The 15874-nt window shown below is 38.3% G+C and overlaps 1 protein-coding gene across 2 annotated transcripts; it reads left to right on the top strand.

Moving 5' to 3' along the window:
* The first annotated feature begins 2043 nt into the window (after positions 1-2043).
* samd7 (sterile alpha motif domain containing 7) lies at positions 2044-13708 on the top strand. 2 transcript variants are annotated; one of them, XM_041270941.1, is made up of 11 exons: positions 2044-2131; positions 4810-4899; positions 7657-7728; positions 9107-9244; positions 9635-9758; positions 10002-10126; positions 10491-10569; positions 11000-11685; positions 12148-12269; positions 12648-12758; positions 13102-13708. In XM_041270941.1, the coding sequence occupies exons 4-11, from the start codon at positions 9142-9144 to the stop codon at positions 13324-13326; spliced, it is 1575 nt and encodes a 524-aa protein (XP_041126875.1). In that variant the 5' UTR covers positions 2044-2131; positions 4810-4899; positions 7657-7728; positions 9107-9141; the 3' UTR covers positions 13327-13708. The 2 variants fall into 2 exon arrangements, with proteins under 2 accessions (XP_041126875.1, XP_041126874.1); XM_041270940.1 differs by lacking the exons at positions 2044-2131; positions 4810-4899 and adding an exon at positions 7291-7411.
* The last annotated feature ends 2166 nt before the right edge of the window (positions 13709-15874 follow it).

The raw sequence follows: 15874 nt of genomic DNA, 5'->3' as shown, positions 1-15874 counted from the left end.
GGACAAACCGTGTCTCGGTGGAAATCAAACAAGGCGAGTTCCCACGTGTGGTCTGTTTTCTAATTGGTGTCCCACAGTGGTCAACAGGAGTTCAAATTCCCATGCATACCAACTGTATAGTGGACATTTTTAGAAGTTAGTCATTTTCTTACCTACGTTTTAGAAAAACTAAATTACATACTGTGCTTGTCTGTTTGTTTAATAAACTATACATCCTCTTTGGTAACTGCATTTATTATTGTACCATGTTGAGTTTCATTTCTATGCTGTACTTTACAATGCATACTATTTTCTTGGCAGAACAACTTTCCATAGTGTAAAAAATGTAAGTACCCTGTCTCAAGCTGTATTCTAACTGTTCATTGTGCCGTCTTGCTGCTGCAATACTGTAGTACTATTTCATGGCCATTGCTAATACTGATAAACCTGAAACTTGTCTTAATTATAACAAGACATAGCAGTGTTCCCTCATGTGACTTTAAAAAGTGAAGAGAGGAAGGGTAGTTCCTTGTGTCAAGTTACAGAGAAGAGCGAGAACTGCCAGTAACTATCTATACAGCACGGATAGTTTACATGTTTTCAGGGTATTGGTAATCAGCCAAAAGCACAAGTCCACATTTAATTTGTAGTTCTCAGCACTCTTAAGTGAAATGTAGGAAAAAAAGTAAATAGCTGTCGTACAGTAAGAGAAATAAGTCGTCAAAGGAAGGCAAAAATGTCCTTCTCCTTTTTCATCTGGCGTATTTTTTTGCAGACCCCAGGGCTCTTTTATCCATGTATATTACAGGACATCCCAGTTTAATGACAAGTAACTTATTTTGTCAACATGGAAATGTACTGGTTAACGCACTTATTTTGACATCTGTATCATTTATATTAAACCATTTTTTGATATTTTAAAATGGACTAGTCGCACGCATTGCAAAAATTTGAAGACCTCAGGCACTTTTATTCTACTAACTTGACTTGTGTTTTTCATGCATTTTATCTGCGTCTATTGTGCCAAGTTAGTAGAATAATTGGGGCAACCTTGGCCTGCATTGCCTTGATCTTTTTGATATCTCCGCTTTAAATGGCTGGGCATTTTTGATAACTTGATGTTTTTTTCACATTTCCAATGTGTTTATATTTCATAGAATAAGACAGCCTGCACAGGGCAGTGAAGTCAGGGTTATATGCCTGAATTTTAAAACTTTGGTTACTACATCTTTGTGAAGTCCTTGTTTCCCCCAAAGGACATGTTGTTAGGGCTGTTGTGAATGACATTTTCCTCACATAGCAACAGCAATAAATTGCCAGGCGACAACAGAACTGAAACAGGCACTTCTCTACCAAGCCTTGAATCGCTGACTACCACGAACAGCAGCAGCCAACTCGACCCTTATGCACCTAACTATAGAATAATCCCCTTTTATCTTACAGTATTTTTAAAAAGTAATTCAAGGAACTTCTGGGCAGACTATAAGCAGTTAAGCACAAACTGTCAGATTAAGAAGTCTGAGAAGATTGATCCTTGCAACACATTTAGTAGGATTGCACCAAACTAGCAGCAAACAGTCTTGTAGGCCTGGACCCTAAACCATAACACCAGGATACATTAAGTAAAACCAAGTTGCTGGAGCCTTTTAAATGGAGTAAAAATAAAAATATATGGATTGATCATTTTTTTGTTTTATTTTCCGGATAATGAAAGCAATCTAAGAGGTTTATTAGCAGCTGTCTTAAGTGCTGAAAAGAGATTAACAGGGTAAATGTTGGAAGAGGTTAAACTTTCCGGCTTAGGCACTACTCATGTAATTACATTTTCACCGCTGTATTTAGTCGGCCTTCATATTGGAGGGGTTGATCGCAGTGATGTCAGTAAAGGGTGGGCTTAGCCAAGGGGATGAAGAGGGCTAATGAAGATAAAATGAATCTGTATTTAAAGCAAAGTCTGTTTTAGTTAAGGCAGTTTTTTTTTCTGGCACCAAGAGAGGGGGCGTGGCTCATGAGCTGCCTGGTAGTGCTTCGTTGATTCTAAAGCGAAAGTGTTTCTGCTTTGGTGTTAAACGGCTGCACTGTTTGTTTTTGAGCAGTTCTGGGGGGAATACACACATTGGTTTTCATTATTACTTGTCTGCAGACAGTTTGGGTAAGTGGTAACTGAATTCAGCCTTTTATTTGTTTTTTATATTCATGTGTTGTGGTCTAACACTTTCTTCTCACTTACAAAAGAGATGTTGTCTGTTATTTCCTTAGATCTTGGTAGCATCTTCAGGACACCTTAACGAGAATGCAATGTGCCATCTCAAAAGGGTTAGACCTGTCTTTTTTTTGAAAACCCTCAAGTTAGTCTTTTGTTTTGTTTTCTTGTTCTCTCTTTTTTCAGTTGCAAGAGAAGTTTTATTAAAGGCAATTATGAACTATATAGGAACCCAGTAGTGTTTTTTGAAAAGAAAGAGCTGCTAGTTTTGTTAACAAGCCTTGAAGCAAAGTTTGTGGGATTTTTTTTTTTTTTTTAAATAAATGTGTGTTCATATATGCTGTACATGGCTTTATGTAGATGTGTTGTGTACAATATGCATACTTGTTTTATTTTATAAATGCACAAACATTTGCATGCTTTCTGTATAAGCAAACAGAAAAATGTTGACAATAGCTAGACAATGTCACTTCTGGTTACTGTTTTAACCCTCGGAGATAGGCCTGGTTTATACAAATGATTCTGAACAAAAGTGATTTGCTGGTGATGGTGTTCTCTTGTCCAGACCTGTGCTGATCCTAATGCATCATTATAATTAAGTCTTTGCAAAGGCATGCAGAACATGTTGTGCGTGCATTATGTATCTATAGATTGTGTTTTGTAGCTTATGCTGCACAGCTCCCAAATTGCTAGAGGGAAAGGTTGGCAGCGAGCTTGTGGCATGCAAATCTATAAACCATAATGGAAACAGGCAGCCTTCTACACCCCAAAGGAAAATAACCTGTTTGAGTATTACATACTCATAAAAACAAGTGCGCACACCAGAATTTACATTTTACATGTCAAAGTAATCTGCCTTCAGAGTCATTCCTTTTTTCTTATTTTAAGTCAGAATGGTTGAAAAACATTTTATTATGTACTATGGGCCATATTTTTAAATAGTTTCCTCCTGTTGAATTTTTTTTTTTTTAAAGAAAAAGTAATGTTACAAAACAATAACCAAAACACCCAGAGAGTGCCGAAGAGAACTTCAAATATAATCTTGACTTGTAGGATTGCAGTTTTTATTATTTTAAATGCTATGACACTTATTACATTTTGCATATCTGTACCCATAATATTTGAGCATTAGACAGGCTTCTCGCCAGTCCCTCTACTCTATCTAGCTAGTAGGACTAGATAGATGTGTTTTCAAGGATGCAGGGTCAGTGTGTTTGTGTAATATATATATATATATATATATTATATATATATATATATATATATATATATATATAGGAATTGTTTTCCTGTAACTCACTGAAGAGGCCCATCTATTATTTTTTATAATACATGGATTCCCTTGTGATGCTAATATTAAAGAAGACGAGGTTCAGCAGTTCAGTTGGGATTTTTTTAAACGTAGTCTTTCAGTGCTGTACTTTTGATGCCCCGTTCCTCTCCAGTTTCTCTGAGATACAAATGTACCAGCTTTATATCATTATTTTATTATTATTTTTTTTTTACTTATTCTCATTTTGGTGATCATTAATAAAGATTGTACTGTGGGTGTTGTCGAGTGATTGAAAATGAGACATTTTATGTTTGAATTGAAAGTGATGGTCTTGAGGTGTCGAATGGGTCAAAGTTAAAGTATATTTTCCTCTAGAGGAATTGTCACTTTTTGACGTCGTTACTGTGGTATTATGCCTTTTTTATACAAATATAGCCTTCATCCATGTGTGTGTGTATATATATAAAAAATAAATCGTAAAGTTCTTTAAGGTGTCTTTCAAGAATGTTTCCTTAAGCAGCTCCTTCACCTCCTGAATAGATTTTGACGAATGCCAGGTTCTAGTTGAGTGATCTGAGAATTTGCTTGCATTTCCAATTGTTCTCCTCACCAGAGTTTATTATGGTGTCCCGTATTGTATTGCTCACACCACCTTGTGTTTTCTAAATACTGCTTTCCAGGAAACTGAAGGCATCAGGCAGTATCAAGAATAGCTACTAATTCATGTGACGGAGATTGATGTTCTGTTGATTTAAGTGCAGCATTCTGAATCCTAGTCTACTTTTTTTCTGGTGTTGGAGTTTGGTTATATATAAATTCAGTGTGGATGTTGGTTTAGATAGTTTAATGCAATGTTTGCTGACACTTAGTGTTACAGAACAGACGTTGCCTTTGCTTTGTAACCCCAGTGATCTAGTTAATAGGTTTTGCTTCTACTGTGTGTACTTTTCACTTGGAACCATTGCATGGAAATGCATTGCACTGTATGCTACCATAGATAAGCAATAAAACCCTAAGAAAAGGGAAGTACCAGAAATTATGGAACAGTTATGAACAGAACATTTCTAATTGTGGTAATTCTCTATGTGAAGAGTATTGTTATAGTTCCTGTATGTGTCACTGAACATATGCAATTATTATTATTTTTTTAAGGGCACCCCTATTTAAAAACATCATTATTAATAAAAGTGAGTGTCACTTCATAATTACAAAAAAGGAAAGCAAAATCGAAATTAAAGGTTACCATATAGTTCAACTAAATAATCATGTTGTTGCACTTAGAAGAGGTAGTGTCACGGCAGGATAGTGCTTAAAAAATACTAAACAGGGTGGAATATGTTCACGTTTGTTTCAGGCTTCGTGATGGTAGCGTTCAGAGGGTAAAGAGGCAACAAGATGACGCAGTTCTGAAAAAGAATCCAACACAGCCTACCTGAGACAACTGGTGAGTTGAGGGAACATCAGAATGCACATAAACACCAACCTACTGCAAGGGATTTCTTGGAAGAGAACTGTACCAGCACACAGGCTTTCGGTTGTTCTTATTTGCACATGCCATTCTATAGCTACCCTTTCAAATTGAAAGAATTTCCGGTACTGTTTTCAGTTGCATGTTACCAGTCATCATTGTTGGAAAAAGTTAGATCTTGAAATATGTCTCTGCGGGAGTGATTTGTGGTTTCCTCTCTGATTTAGAACTTCCATCCAGGATCTCGGTATGAGTGGTTGGAAAGCTCCCCCACACGTATACAGACACACTCACACACGCGCATATGCGCACACACGCACCTACACACACAGCACACACGTGAAATGGAATGTTCACAATTCATCGTTGTTAACTGCTAGAGATTTATTGTTTTGACTGGTTTGACATTTATCTTTGAAACTTCAAGTCTTACTATGTAACTGTGTCAATTATGTATCATACAATTTAGAATTGTTTTATTATGCAAAAAATGTATATATATATATAAATTATACAGATATGGAAAGAAGACTCCTATTGCATAGCAGTTTCTCCCATTCCAGGTTTTACAACAAGCTTGATTAGCCACAGTGTATAGGTAACAAACTCAGATGCATCTTATTAAACTCATATTTAAGCCAGGAATGGATCAAACTGCTATATATATATATATACACTATATATATATATATATATACACTTTAACAGAACTGAATTTACTTTGTAAAAAAGTATCGCTATTTTGTAAAAGGTAGAAGTCTGGGCCGCTTTCTCACACTCTTAAGTAATCCGATTGCAGTGGAGATTTCTGCGGAGGTGTTTTCAGGACTCCCTATCCGCTAATGGTGGAAGACAAGATTAGCACTTGGTGTATGGTTCAGGATACTTACGAGCAAGGTTTGCTGAGGGTAACCCTCTAAGGGCAGGGATTAATTAACACATCTCTTTAAAGAGGTGAAGAGCCAGGGTTTTCCTAATAGGATCAGAGAAGAGGGGCTGTGGGGGTGGAGGCTAACAAATATGAATTTAGAGGTAGACAGATGTTACTGGCAGACTTTGGAACAACAGAGGATTAGAGGAGTGATTTTTGTTTTTTCCCACTAGGAATTGTGGGCCAAGTTATTAGTTTGCAGGCAAGACCAGTCAGATAATTGCCCTTCTGGGTGCATCTGAGCTTCAGTAAATCCATGGCAGCTGTCGTTCAGGAGAATGATCATGGTCCAATTCCTCGCTCCTTATCCCTTCATGCATTGCTGCTCTGAGCTGTCTGCTGTTAAAGCCATCGTTGAGTTTAAATCAGCCGCCACTTCATTTCATTCATTATGATTCAGGTTAATTAACCGCATTCTGTGAAGGTTGGGAAATGGGAATCAGCAGCAAGAAAATATACCAGAATTATATATTTCTGTACCGGTATTTTGTTCAGTACCAAGACCACTTGTTTAAATGCTGACTAATCTTGTAAATATGCTTGCTATTAAAGGTATAATTTAGATTTTTGATTACAATTTACTCTAAACTAAAGGATTTGCCATATTTCCTCCTGATAATCATTTAAACCATTTATATGTTAAAAAAGCTAGTAACAAACACAACTGATTTTTTTTTTTTTTTTGGTTTGTTTTTCTTTCACAAAAGACCGTTGGGTCTTATACTTGTCTATAATTTGTTTGTGTACCGGGACGGTTGTTATGAGAGAGATCAAGTTATTTTATGAGGAAGCGCTGAGCTGCTCATCCTCTTCCTTGTGATATCCTGACTGTGGTTTGGATTGAATTCAAATTCTAATATCCATTCTGAATTATAGCTATGGTAACACAAGTAACGTTGATTTTATTGAGCCCTGTGTATCTGGTGGAACTACTGAGTCTATTCAGCTGAAATCTAAAGATTTGCGGCCGTCTCCAGCAATAGCGTGACTCTTAATGCAGTTTTTTGTGTATTTTCTCTTATATATATATATGAGAGAGGGGCCAGTTTTGAATGCTTCAGAAGATTTGTAGATCCTCTGCTGTTCTGTACCATTTAAACTGCCCGATAAGTTTAGTTTTAGTTCTGCGCAATTGATAAGAAGGGCTGTGTTGTCTAGCAACAGCATTATAACACTATCGTTGTAGCCTGAATTGATGAAACTGCAGGAGACACAGGTGTTTTTTTAAGAACTTGATACCACAAAATAGATTTAAAGTATAAAAGAAAAAGGTGGGAGGGGGAACTCAAAGCCTGAAGTTTGATCATTTTTCATGTTATTGTTATTATTTCCTGGATCAGCAATCCGTAACCGCAAATTGCAAAAGTTTATCTAAAGGTACGCTCATATACACATATAGAAAACACATCCTGCTGTAGCTGTGAGGGTGTTAAGTATTTGAACAGGATGTGTGCAGAACATGCTGCTGAATCCCAGGTGCAATCAGCTTTATACAGTGAAGCAACTTAGAGTTTTTTGCAAGAAGACTCCATGTTGCCTCTTTGAAAATGCAACATGGTAGAGATTTTAATTTTTTGATTAGTCAACACTGGCTGTTAACCGAGTTATTTGTTCTCATTTTCGGTTGATAAACTAGACTGAACTTTCCACTCATGTCTGATATTGCTCTGTATAAATAAATGGGGGGGGGGGGGGGGGGGGGGTGACAGTATTGGAGAGTGAGCCTTTCAAAAGCTCCTTTAATGCTGTTGTGAAAAGGGATCTTTTTAGAGTTGTATTTGTTTTTGATTGTTTGGAAACAGGAAAGAAACGCAGATCGCCTGAGAGTGAAAGCCCAGACCGAGGAAGATCGGAACCAAAAGAATCTCCGGCAGGTAGGCTCAGCACTACAATACACAGCATTCGAGAGCGTGATGCAGTCCTAAATCTATTCACAATAGATTGTTCTGTTGTAGAGAGGCTAACAAAAAACTAAAGAAGCAAATACTGCATATTTCAAAATCTTGCCATCATGGCTAATTTTAGAAGCCGTCATTTTGTCTTGCAGTATGAAGTTGCCTGTAGAAGTAGTATATGTTTAAAGATGTTACACAGCAGTGTTGGCTAGTTCAGTCCTTGTTTAAATCTGGACTTTTGTCTTCTAAATTGTCGTGCTGTATTTTTGTCTTTTTCTTGCAATGTGAAATGCTTTCATCTTTAGAGGACTAATCTGTATAAAGCTTTTAATAAAAACGTGAATTGATTAATACCAGACATGCTTACTGTAACCCAGGCTTGTACCAGCAGGCTAGACACAGTTTGTTTTTTCTTATATTCTAACAGTAGCAGCCAATTGTGCCGTAATTTAGATTCCAACTTTCTGACTTAAGATTAGGAGACTGTGTGGTCCAGTGGTTAAAGAAACAGGCTTGTAACCAGCAGGTTCCTGGTTCAAATCCCAGCTCAGCCACTGACTCATTGTGTGACCCTGAGCAAGTCATTGAACCTCCTCATGCTCTGTCTTTCGGGTGAGATGTTGTAAGTGACTCTGCAGCTGATGCATGGTTCACACACCCTAGTCTCATATATTGTGATGGTGGTCCACTATGAAAGGCGCTATATAAAAACAAAGATTATTATTAGTTTCTCAGTTTCCAGCTCTAAAGTGGCCTCAAAAGCAGTACGATTTACAGTATAACTGAGTTTTGTTGGTTTTTTGGGGTTTTTTTTTAACAATTTGATCAATAACTCCGACATCACTGTTACTTTGTGTGCAGTCTCTTCTTTAAAAGCACATTTTCTAGTTGTGTATGTTGAAGCATTATCTAGAGAGGCTAGCTCTGGTAGGTACAGGATAGCTTTTCAGATGTCTAGTTTAATAGGATCCTAGATGACTGCAGATAAATGCACATGGAAACTATGTACATGACATACCCTTCAGAACAAGGTTTATACTAAGAAGGGTATTTGCATAAAACAGCCACAAATGCTTGCAAACTATTTCATAGTTTTCTTAATGTCCCATGTGTAGGTGTATTGGGGGAACTTTGTTATAACAATCAGCAGTTTTGTATGTTGTTCTCTCATCATTATGAAGGTGTTCACAATTTTTCAAAACGATCCAACAAGCCGTTCGCAAGACATGAGTCTCAAGCTTTCATAGAAACAAACCCTGGTCCAAAATCTGCTTCTATTTCTTTATAATGCATAGTTAAATAAGGATAACTAAACAGTAGCTGAATTTAATGATTGTGCATACATGATGATTTGCAGAAAAGTATCGGCGGACAGGAGAGCTACCATATGACATGACCCCTCGGGAACATCTGCGGAAGATGTCTGCACTGGGAGAGCAGGGTAGCCTGGAGGAGAAACACTGGTACCGGCTTGTTAACGGCATGGCGGCAGGAGGTGAGCAAGACCAAGTAGCTTTAGGATAGTCCCAACCAACCTGGCACGTAGATGTGTTTTCTTAAGGGTGAGGGAATAATAGCTACTTGCTCCTAAATGTAAAACAAAGTTACATTTTAAAGTAGAAATTTATCAATTTGCAGAGTTACAATGATTAGTTGTACAGTGTAGAGGATTGATGACTCTCTCTACATCAGTACTGCAGAATTCTAGATTAAGTCAGTTGGTGTCACAGGACCACCCATTGATGTTAAAGCTCCTGTATATGTGTGATTGGGAAGCTGTTGTGGTGTTTTGTTGCAGGCCTTTCGAAATTGAATATGAAATTGGGTGCCACTGCTGCACACAGCAATGTTGTTCTGACTCTTGATTTTGTGTGTTGCTTGGCAGAGCTACGGCAGCGACAGGAGACGCTGATGAGGAACCAGATGACCATGAACCCCCAGGTGCTAGGCCCCGGGCAGCAGAGGATCCAGGGGATGCCTCCTCAGTTTGAGCCACGCTTCTTGGACAGGTAATTGAAAAGTTATGTGCCATAGTTTATTTCCAAAGCAGACCCAAGCATCTATGCTCTGTTGCAGTAGTTCTTTCTGGTATTGTAGTGTTGCCACGTGAGAGCACAGCAAGCCTCAACCGAGTCCGAGTCAAGGGGGTATATAGCCAGATCGAGCTGTCTCCATTAAAATGGATCAATTCAATATGATTTATATATGCAATTGTGTAAGTTATTATGTAACATTTACACATTGTTCTATAGGGATCTAGTTCCTTCCTCTGAAATGGTTCCCTCTGAAGCGAGGCAGATGCACATGAGTTCTCACCTGGGACCTCCCCTCCCTCCACACTCCAACATGGTTCAGGGGCGGGGCTTCCCTGGGGCAGGTAACCTCGCACTCCTACTCTCTAGCATTCAGAAAAGTCAATTAATTGTGTTAACTGCAGCCACAAAAGTAGGTTTATATGCAAATTACAATATAGTGGGAGACTAGAAAAAACCATGACCGTCCATCCTTTTACGCTGTGTATTAGAGATTAACTAGGTTATCTGTAACTGTCCTCGGTTGATCTGTAGCACTCAATAATGCTGAATTTTGAAACACTAAAAGAAACGTAATCAATTCAGACTAATGTTTAGAGACATTGATCAAGACCCCAAGTCAAAATGTTTGCCATTTATTTTAAGATTTCTAACGTCCTCAATTGACCCATGTGACGTGTTCATTGTTTACTTGTTTTTTACCTGCAGGTTATGGTTTCGTGCCTTCAGAGTCGATGGATTCTGTAGCCCGTCGGCAGGAGTTGATTCACAAGCAAAACCTGGCCAGGTATAGCAGCGAATTTAGAATTGGATCTGAATTTGGATTCTGTACCTGAACAAAAGGGAGTTGAAGGAGTAGGCATTATTTTTTGTTGTGATGTAATGAAAATATATCGGAGAGCTTTTTTTTTAATCTGTGCATTATTAAATAAATTCCAAACTGTTTTGAGAGAATTAATCAATTACTGCATAATTTAACCACATGCTGCAATTTAGTTTCAAATTATTACTGGGTGCCAATGTCCAAAGTACTAGTTTAGCTTGTAGTGTAAATGTATATTTTATTCCCAACCTTGTTGTGGAATGTGGGGAAAACCTTGAAAAAAGGTTGGGAACCTCTGACTTATAGCGGCATGTAGCCCAGTTTCTGAATCGCCTTGGCCATAGAGAAGTTTACTTTTTACAAGTACGAATTAAAACATTTCTCTTTTTCCCAGGATGGAGATGAATGCCATTCTACATCAGAAGGAACTGGAGAACGCCCACCAGAAGGGTTTGGTGGGAATGGAAGCTCCGTTGCTGTATCCTGGGATTCCGGCCAATGCCATGTCGTTCCGAGGCAGGCAGAGGCTTCCTGAAGGCCACCTGCCCAACGACATGTTCGTCCATCGTACCACTTTGGATGAGCTCCAGGGCAATGCTTTGCTCATGTCTGCCAACCCCTACCCTGCAATCGGCACCCTGCACAGGGAAAGAGGGCGTAGACCCGGGAGAAGGGCATCCAATCAGAAGAGCATGGACTGCAATACTGTCGGCCCCAAGAACCAATCGGAAGATAAGAACCCGGATCAAACCACAGGGACTCTGGGTGAAGAGAAGGAAGCAGAGGTTAAAGGAGAGTCTGAGAACGAGACAACAAACAAACCAGACCAGGCTAAAATGGGGGTTGATTTGTCATCCAGTGGTGGAAAAGGTTACAAAGATTGTGATCAGGGCCTGCGAAAGAACAGCAATGACACTTGTACAGAGTCTACCAACTGCAACACTGTATGCAGAGGAAGTGATAAAGACCTGCCCAATCCTTGTTCAGCTTTCCATGAGAAATACATGTACCCCACATCCAATCCTCTTTCCAACTTATCATATGGGTTCCCACTGCCTGGAAATACACTTCTTCCTCCCGGTAGGTGCAGAGTTCACGTTGAACCCTAGTCCATGGTCACAGTTCATCGCTTTGAGTGATCATTACATTTTTACTTATCTGTCAACGGCTAAAAATGATCATTACGTTAATAGATCCCCCGTCTCCCCCCGTTTTTTTTTAAGATTTTATTGTTTTGATTTGAATAATTTTTCATAATTTGTAGAAATATTTAACCTTAAACAGGCTGTTCTTAATCGTTGTAAAAGCAACAGTTAAGAAACACTTGACTTACTCTGGCAAACTCACGTTGTTCTGTGTCCACTAGAGGGGGCTATTGAGCTGGAACAAAGACACCACTATCCTACTGCACTTGGCAGTTGGTAAATGTTTAACGGTGTACAATAGACACCATAGGCTTGAAATGAATGACAATGACATGAAGAAAGAATTGCTCCATTATTAAGATTGATTAGTATTTTTTCATGCTTTTGTTTGTTTTAGGAGCTCACAGTGTTTTTCTTAATGGGGATGAAATGTCTTCTATTGAAGACATCCGCAAGTGGACAGTAGAAGATGTGTATAGCTTCATTAACAGCATCCCAGGCTGCTCGGAATATGCACAGGTACATTGGTTTTCTTCATTCTCGTATTCACTTGTGGAATCTCTAGGGTGCTTTACATATGTTAAAGATTTTCAAATCCATTCCGCTACTATGTATTTGCTTCAATATACCGTTTTTCATTTCACAATTATAAGAGTCACTCAGGCTTTATGTTCTAGTCACTTTCTAGTAAGAACCTCACAGAGTGCGCTCTTCTTTACAGGAACTGAGAGAACACAATAAATTCAACATTTCCTCTACAGTTCAATAGTATTGGCACTTATTTTTGCTTAGGAATGGGTAAAAAAAAAAAAAAAAAAAAAAAACTAAGGATAGGAAAATGTATTTAAAATAAATAGTGTCTACTTTTTTAAAATCAAGGCTTGTTTGTAAATGTAGACATTCAAGGACCACGTAATCGATGGTGAGACTCTTCCACTGCTTACAGAAGAGCATCTTCTAGACACTCTGGGTCTGAAACTGGGGCCCGCACTGAAGATCCGATCCCAGGTACAGAGCCCTTTGTTACTGGTTCACCCTTTGTTTGCTTTCAGACTAGGCTGCTACAGCAGTGCACTGTCTAGCAACTCCTTGTGGCTGTGTATCCTGGGCAAAACATATGTTTTGTCAGTGACTTTATTAAAAAAAAAAAAAAAACTTCTTACCAAAGATTTATAAATAACTGCAGTATTTAAAGACTTCTTTGATAAGTTACATTTAAGTATCATTGTAACTTTAGCAAAGTTATTTTTTTGTTATACTGATAACATTTTACATGAAAAACCAATATGAGAGCTGATATTTTCAATGCCAACTATGCCAATCTCCTATCTGCTTGTGGTCCTTGCTATAGGTATCTCGGAGACTGGGCATCATGTTTTACATGATGAACCCCCCCCTCTCAGCTCCCTTGCAGCCTACCCCAAAGAAGCCTGCTGACCAGTCCTCTGAGATGAACTCCCCAGTCAACTGCAACAGCAGCGTGGAGCTCTTAGGAAGCCCTTGCTCACAGGAATCAGAAAGCACTAAACCCCCAGTGCAGCCTACTGCACCAGAAAACAGTGAAACAGCAGCATGACCCCAGAAGAACCAGAACTCAGGGGGGAGGGAGGCTGCATTAAATAAACTGGGGGACTGTTGAGCTGGATTCAACACCTGATAGTTTGGTACCATTTTGTGTATGTATACACATTTGTGTTTTTTAGACTAGCATTTGTGGCCTTGGTTTACTAAGTTACAATGTTCTTTCCTTTACTGTATTGCTATCAAATGGGTCATTTGCCAATGACATGATTTTTATATACTTATATAAAATTTTTATTTTTTCCCTGAGGGTGACTTTCTGTTCATTTTGCATTATAGTAATATTATAATGTAGCACATTAATCCTTTTAATAAGAAAACAAATATTTGTTGCATAGTTCTTTTAATAAAAAAAAAAGAATGGAAGAACGAGAGGAGGTCATTCTGCCCATCTAAGCTTGTCCAGTTCCTAGTAGCTGATTGATCTCGGAACTTTGTCAAGTTGGGTCTTCAAGAATCCAAGTGTTTCTGCCTCAATAACAAGACTGCACACACTCACCACTGTGTGAAGAAGTGCCTCATTCTCTCTCTGTCCTAAGTATCAGCCTGAGAACGGGAAATATATAGCATGATAAATAATAAAGACATTTAGCAATTCATATCATAGGAGTGCATATAATACTACATTTACATTGAAATGCAAGTATGTTTTTCTTGTAAGCTCTATTTTGCGTTGCACGCTTATTTATTGAAGTTCCATTACATGTTAATTGCCAGTCAATGCAATATGTGCATCCACTATTAGACTGCCTTACAAGTTTGCACCTACTGCAAATGTTCTATTAGTAAGACTTCTACTGGTAGTTTTGTTATTCCAACAAATATTTAAGACATACAGAATAAGACTGATCTCTTATAATTTTCTCATTGTTATATTTCCCTAGCATGTCATTATCAGACTGTTTATTATATTGTTCTTTAATAAATGGTTAATTGCATATAAATGATATACTTTTGCCACATTTGTTTTTTGTTACTGGCAGCTTATGTACTGTTGTCCTTTTATTTTCATGAGTACAATATATCACTATGACCTACAGCCACCGTATCTACATGAAACAATATCCGCTTCGGTTATGATTTTAAATTTTTGGAACATTTGAAAATCGTTTGTCTAAACTCTATATAGTTTGAGACGTTGCCCTGACAAAACTTTGGAGAAAAAAACAAAAGAAACAAAAACCATGCATTATAAAATAGATATAGATATGAAACTTAACATGGTGCAATTATACACGCAGTGACTGAAGGGGATGTTATAGTGACACAGGTGCTTCCATATCTTTCAATAGCATATGCTTAAGAAATTCATAAGTTGCATCACAATAGGATAAAGACTTCTCCCTCCGTAAAAATGTAAGTGTGATAAATCAAATGTAGGGGATTGGACAGACCGAGGGGGCACTTATAGTAAAAAAGGGCATTTCCTCAGCTTACTAAAAAGCTTGTTAAACTTCATCTGGAAACAAAAAATCAGTTTTCATTGGATACAGTGGACTTTCAATACAAATTGACAAGGTTTGTGGAAATATATTTTTCGTAGCACAGAAGAAACCGAATGTATCTATGGCTCTTTTCACACATGGTTGATGTCTTAATGATTTTAAGATTGGAGGGTTTGGAGAACTGCCAGAGGTTAAAAAAAAAGTTTAGGTTACCAAAAACTGGAAAATAATGTACATTTCAGAGTTATTCAAAAAGGCCTTTTTCAGGGAACAAGTAATGGGTTAACAACTTAAAGCTATTCTGCAGCAATGGAAGTAAATTAAGCCTTGAAAGTTGATGCTAACAATTCTTACAGGTGTCCCAACTTTTGTTGATTACTTACAAACCCTCTGTATAAAAGCAGTGTTGGAACAGACTTACTACACCCTCTTAAACATTATTTGGACAGTATTGTACTGCAGGAAGTAGTATATTGCTATGATAATGGCAAGAAAAAGGCAATTAACAAAGGAAGACAGACAGACCATTATAACCCTTAAACGTGTAGGTCTTTCCTTTAGAGAAATTGCAAAGAAAGCCAAGGTGTCAGTACAGCTTCCTATACCATCAAAAGGCACTTGGAAACTAGATGAAACTCTGACAGGAAGAGGTCTGGCAGACCCAAAGCCACAACAGAATCAGAAGACAAGTTTCTGAGAGTCAACAGCTTGCGTGATAGGCGGCTCACAGGACAACAGCTTCAAGCACAGCTTAACACTGGTCGAAGTAAGCAAGTCTCAGTTTCAACTGTGAAGAGAAGACTTCGAGCTGCAGGTTTGACAGGTCAAGTGGCAGTAAGAAAGCCATTACTGAGATGGCAAAATAAGAAAAAGAGGCTTACCTGGGCCATGAAGCACCACCAGCGGACTACTGAAGACTGGAAGAAGGTCTTATGGACCGATGAATCAAAATTTGAAATCTTCGGTTCATCACGCAGGGTTTTTGTATGACGTCGAGTAGGCTAAAGGATGGTTCCTCGGTGTGTGACACCAACTGTCAAACATGGAGGAGGAAGCGTGATGGTCTGGGGCTCTTTTGCTGGATCCAGAGTCGGAGAC

The sequence above is a fragment of the Polyodon spathula genome, chromosome 14, assembly GCF_017654505.1.
Source record: "Polyodon spathula isolate WHYD16114869_AA chromosome 14, ASM1765450v1, whole genome shotgun sequence".
NCBI lineage: Eukaryota > Metazoa > Chordata > Actinopteri > Acipenseriformes > Polyodontidae > Polyodon > Polyodon spathula.
This window is presented reverse-complemented; position numbering and strand designations above follow the sequence as displayed.

What these genes read in the sequence shown, in the direction of transcription:
- samd7 (XM_041270940.1), top strand. An exon ending in GAGCCACGCTTCTTGGACAG is followed by an intron (nt 9,759 to 10,001) that starts GTAATTGAAAAG and finishes ATTGTTCTATAG; the next exon opens with GGATCTAGTTCCTTCCTCTG. An exon ending in CACTGAAGATCCGATCCCAG is followed by an intron (nt 12,759 to 13,101) that starts GTACAGAGCCCT and finishes TCCTTGCTATAG; the next exon opens with GTATCTCGGAGACTGGGCAT.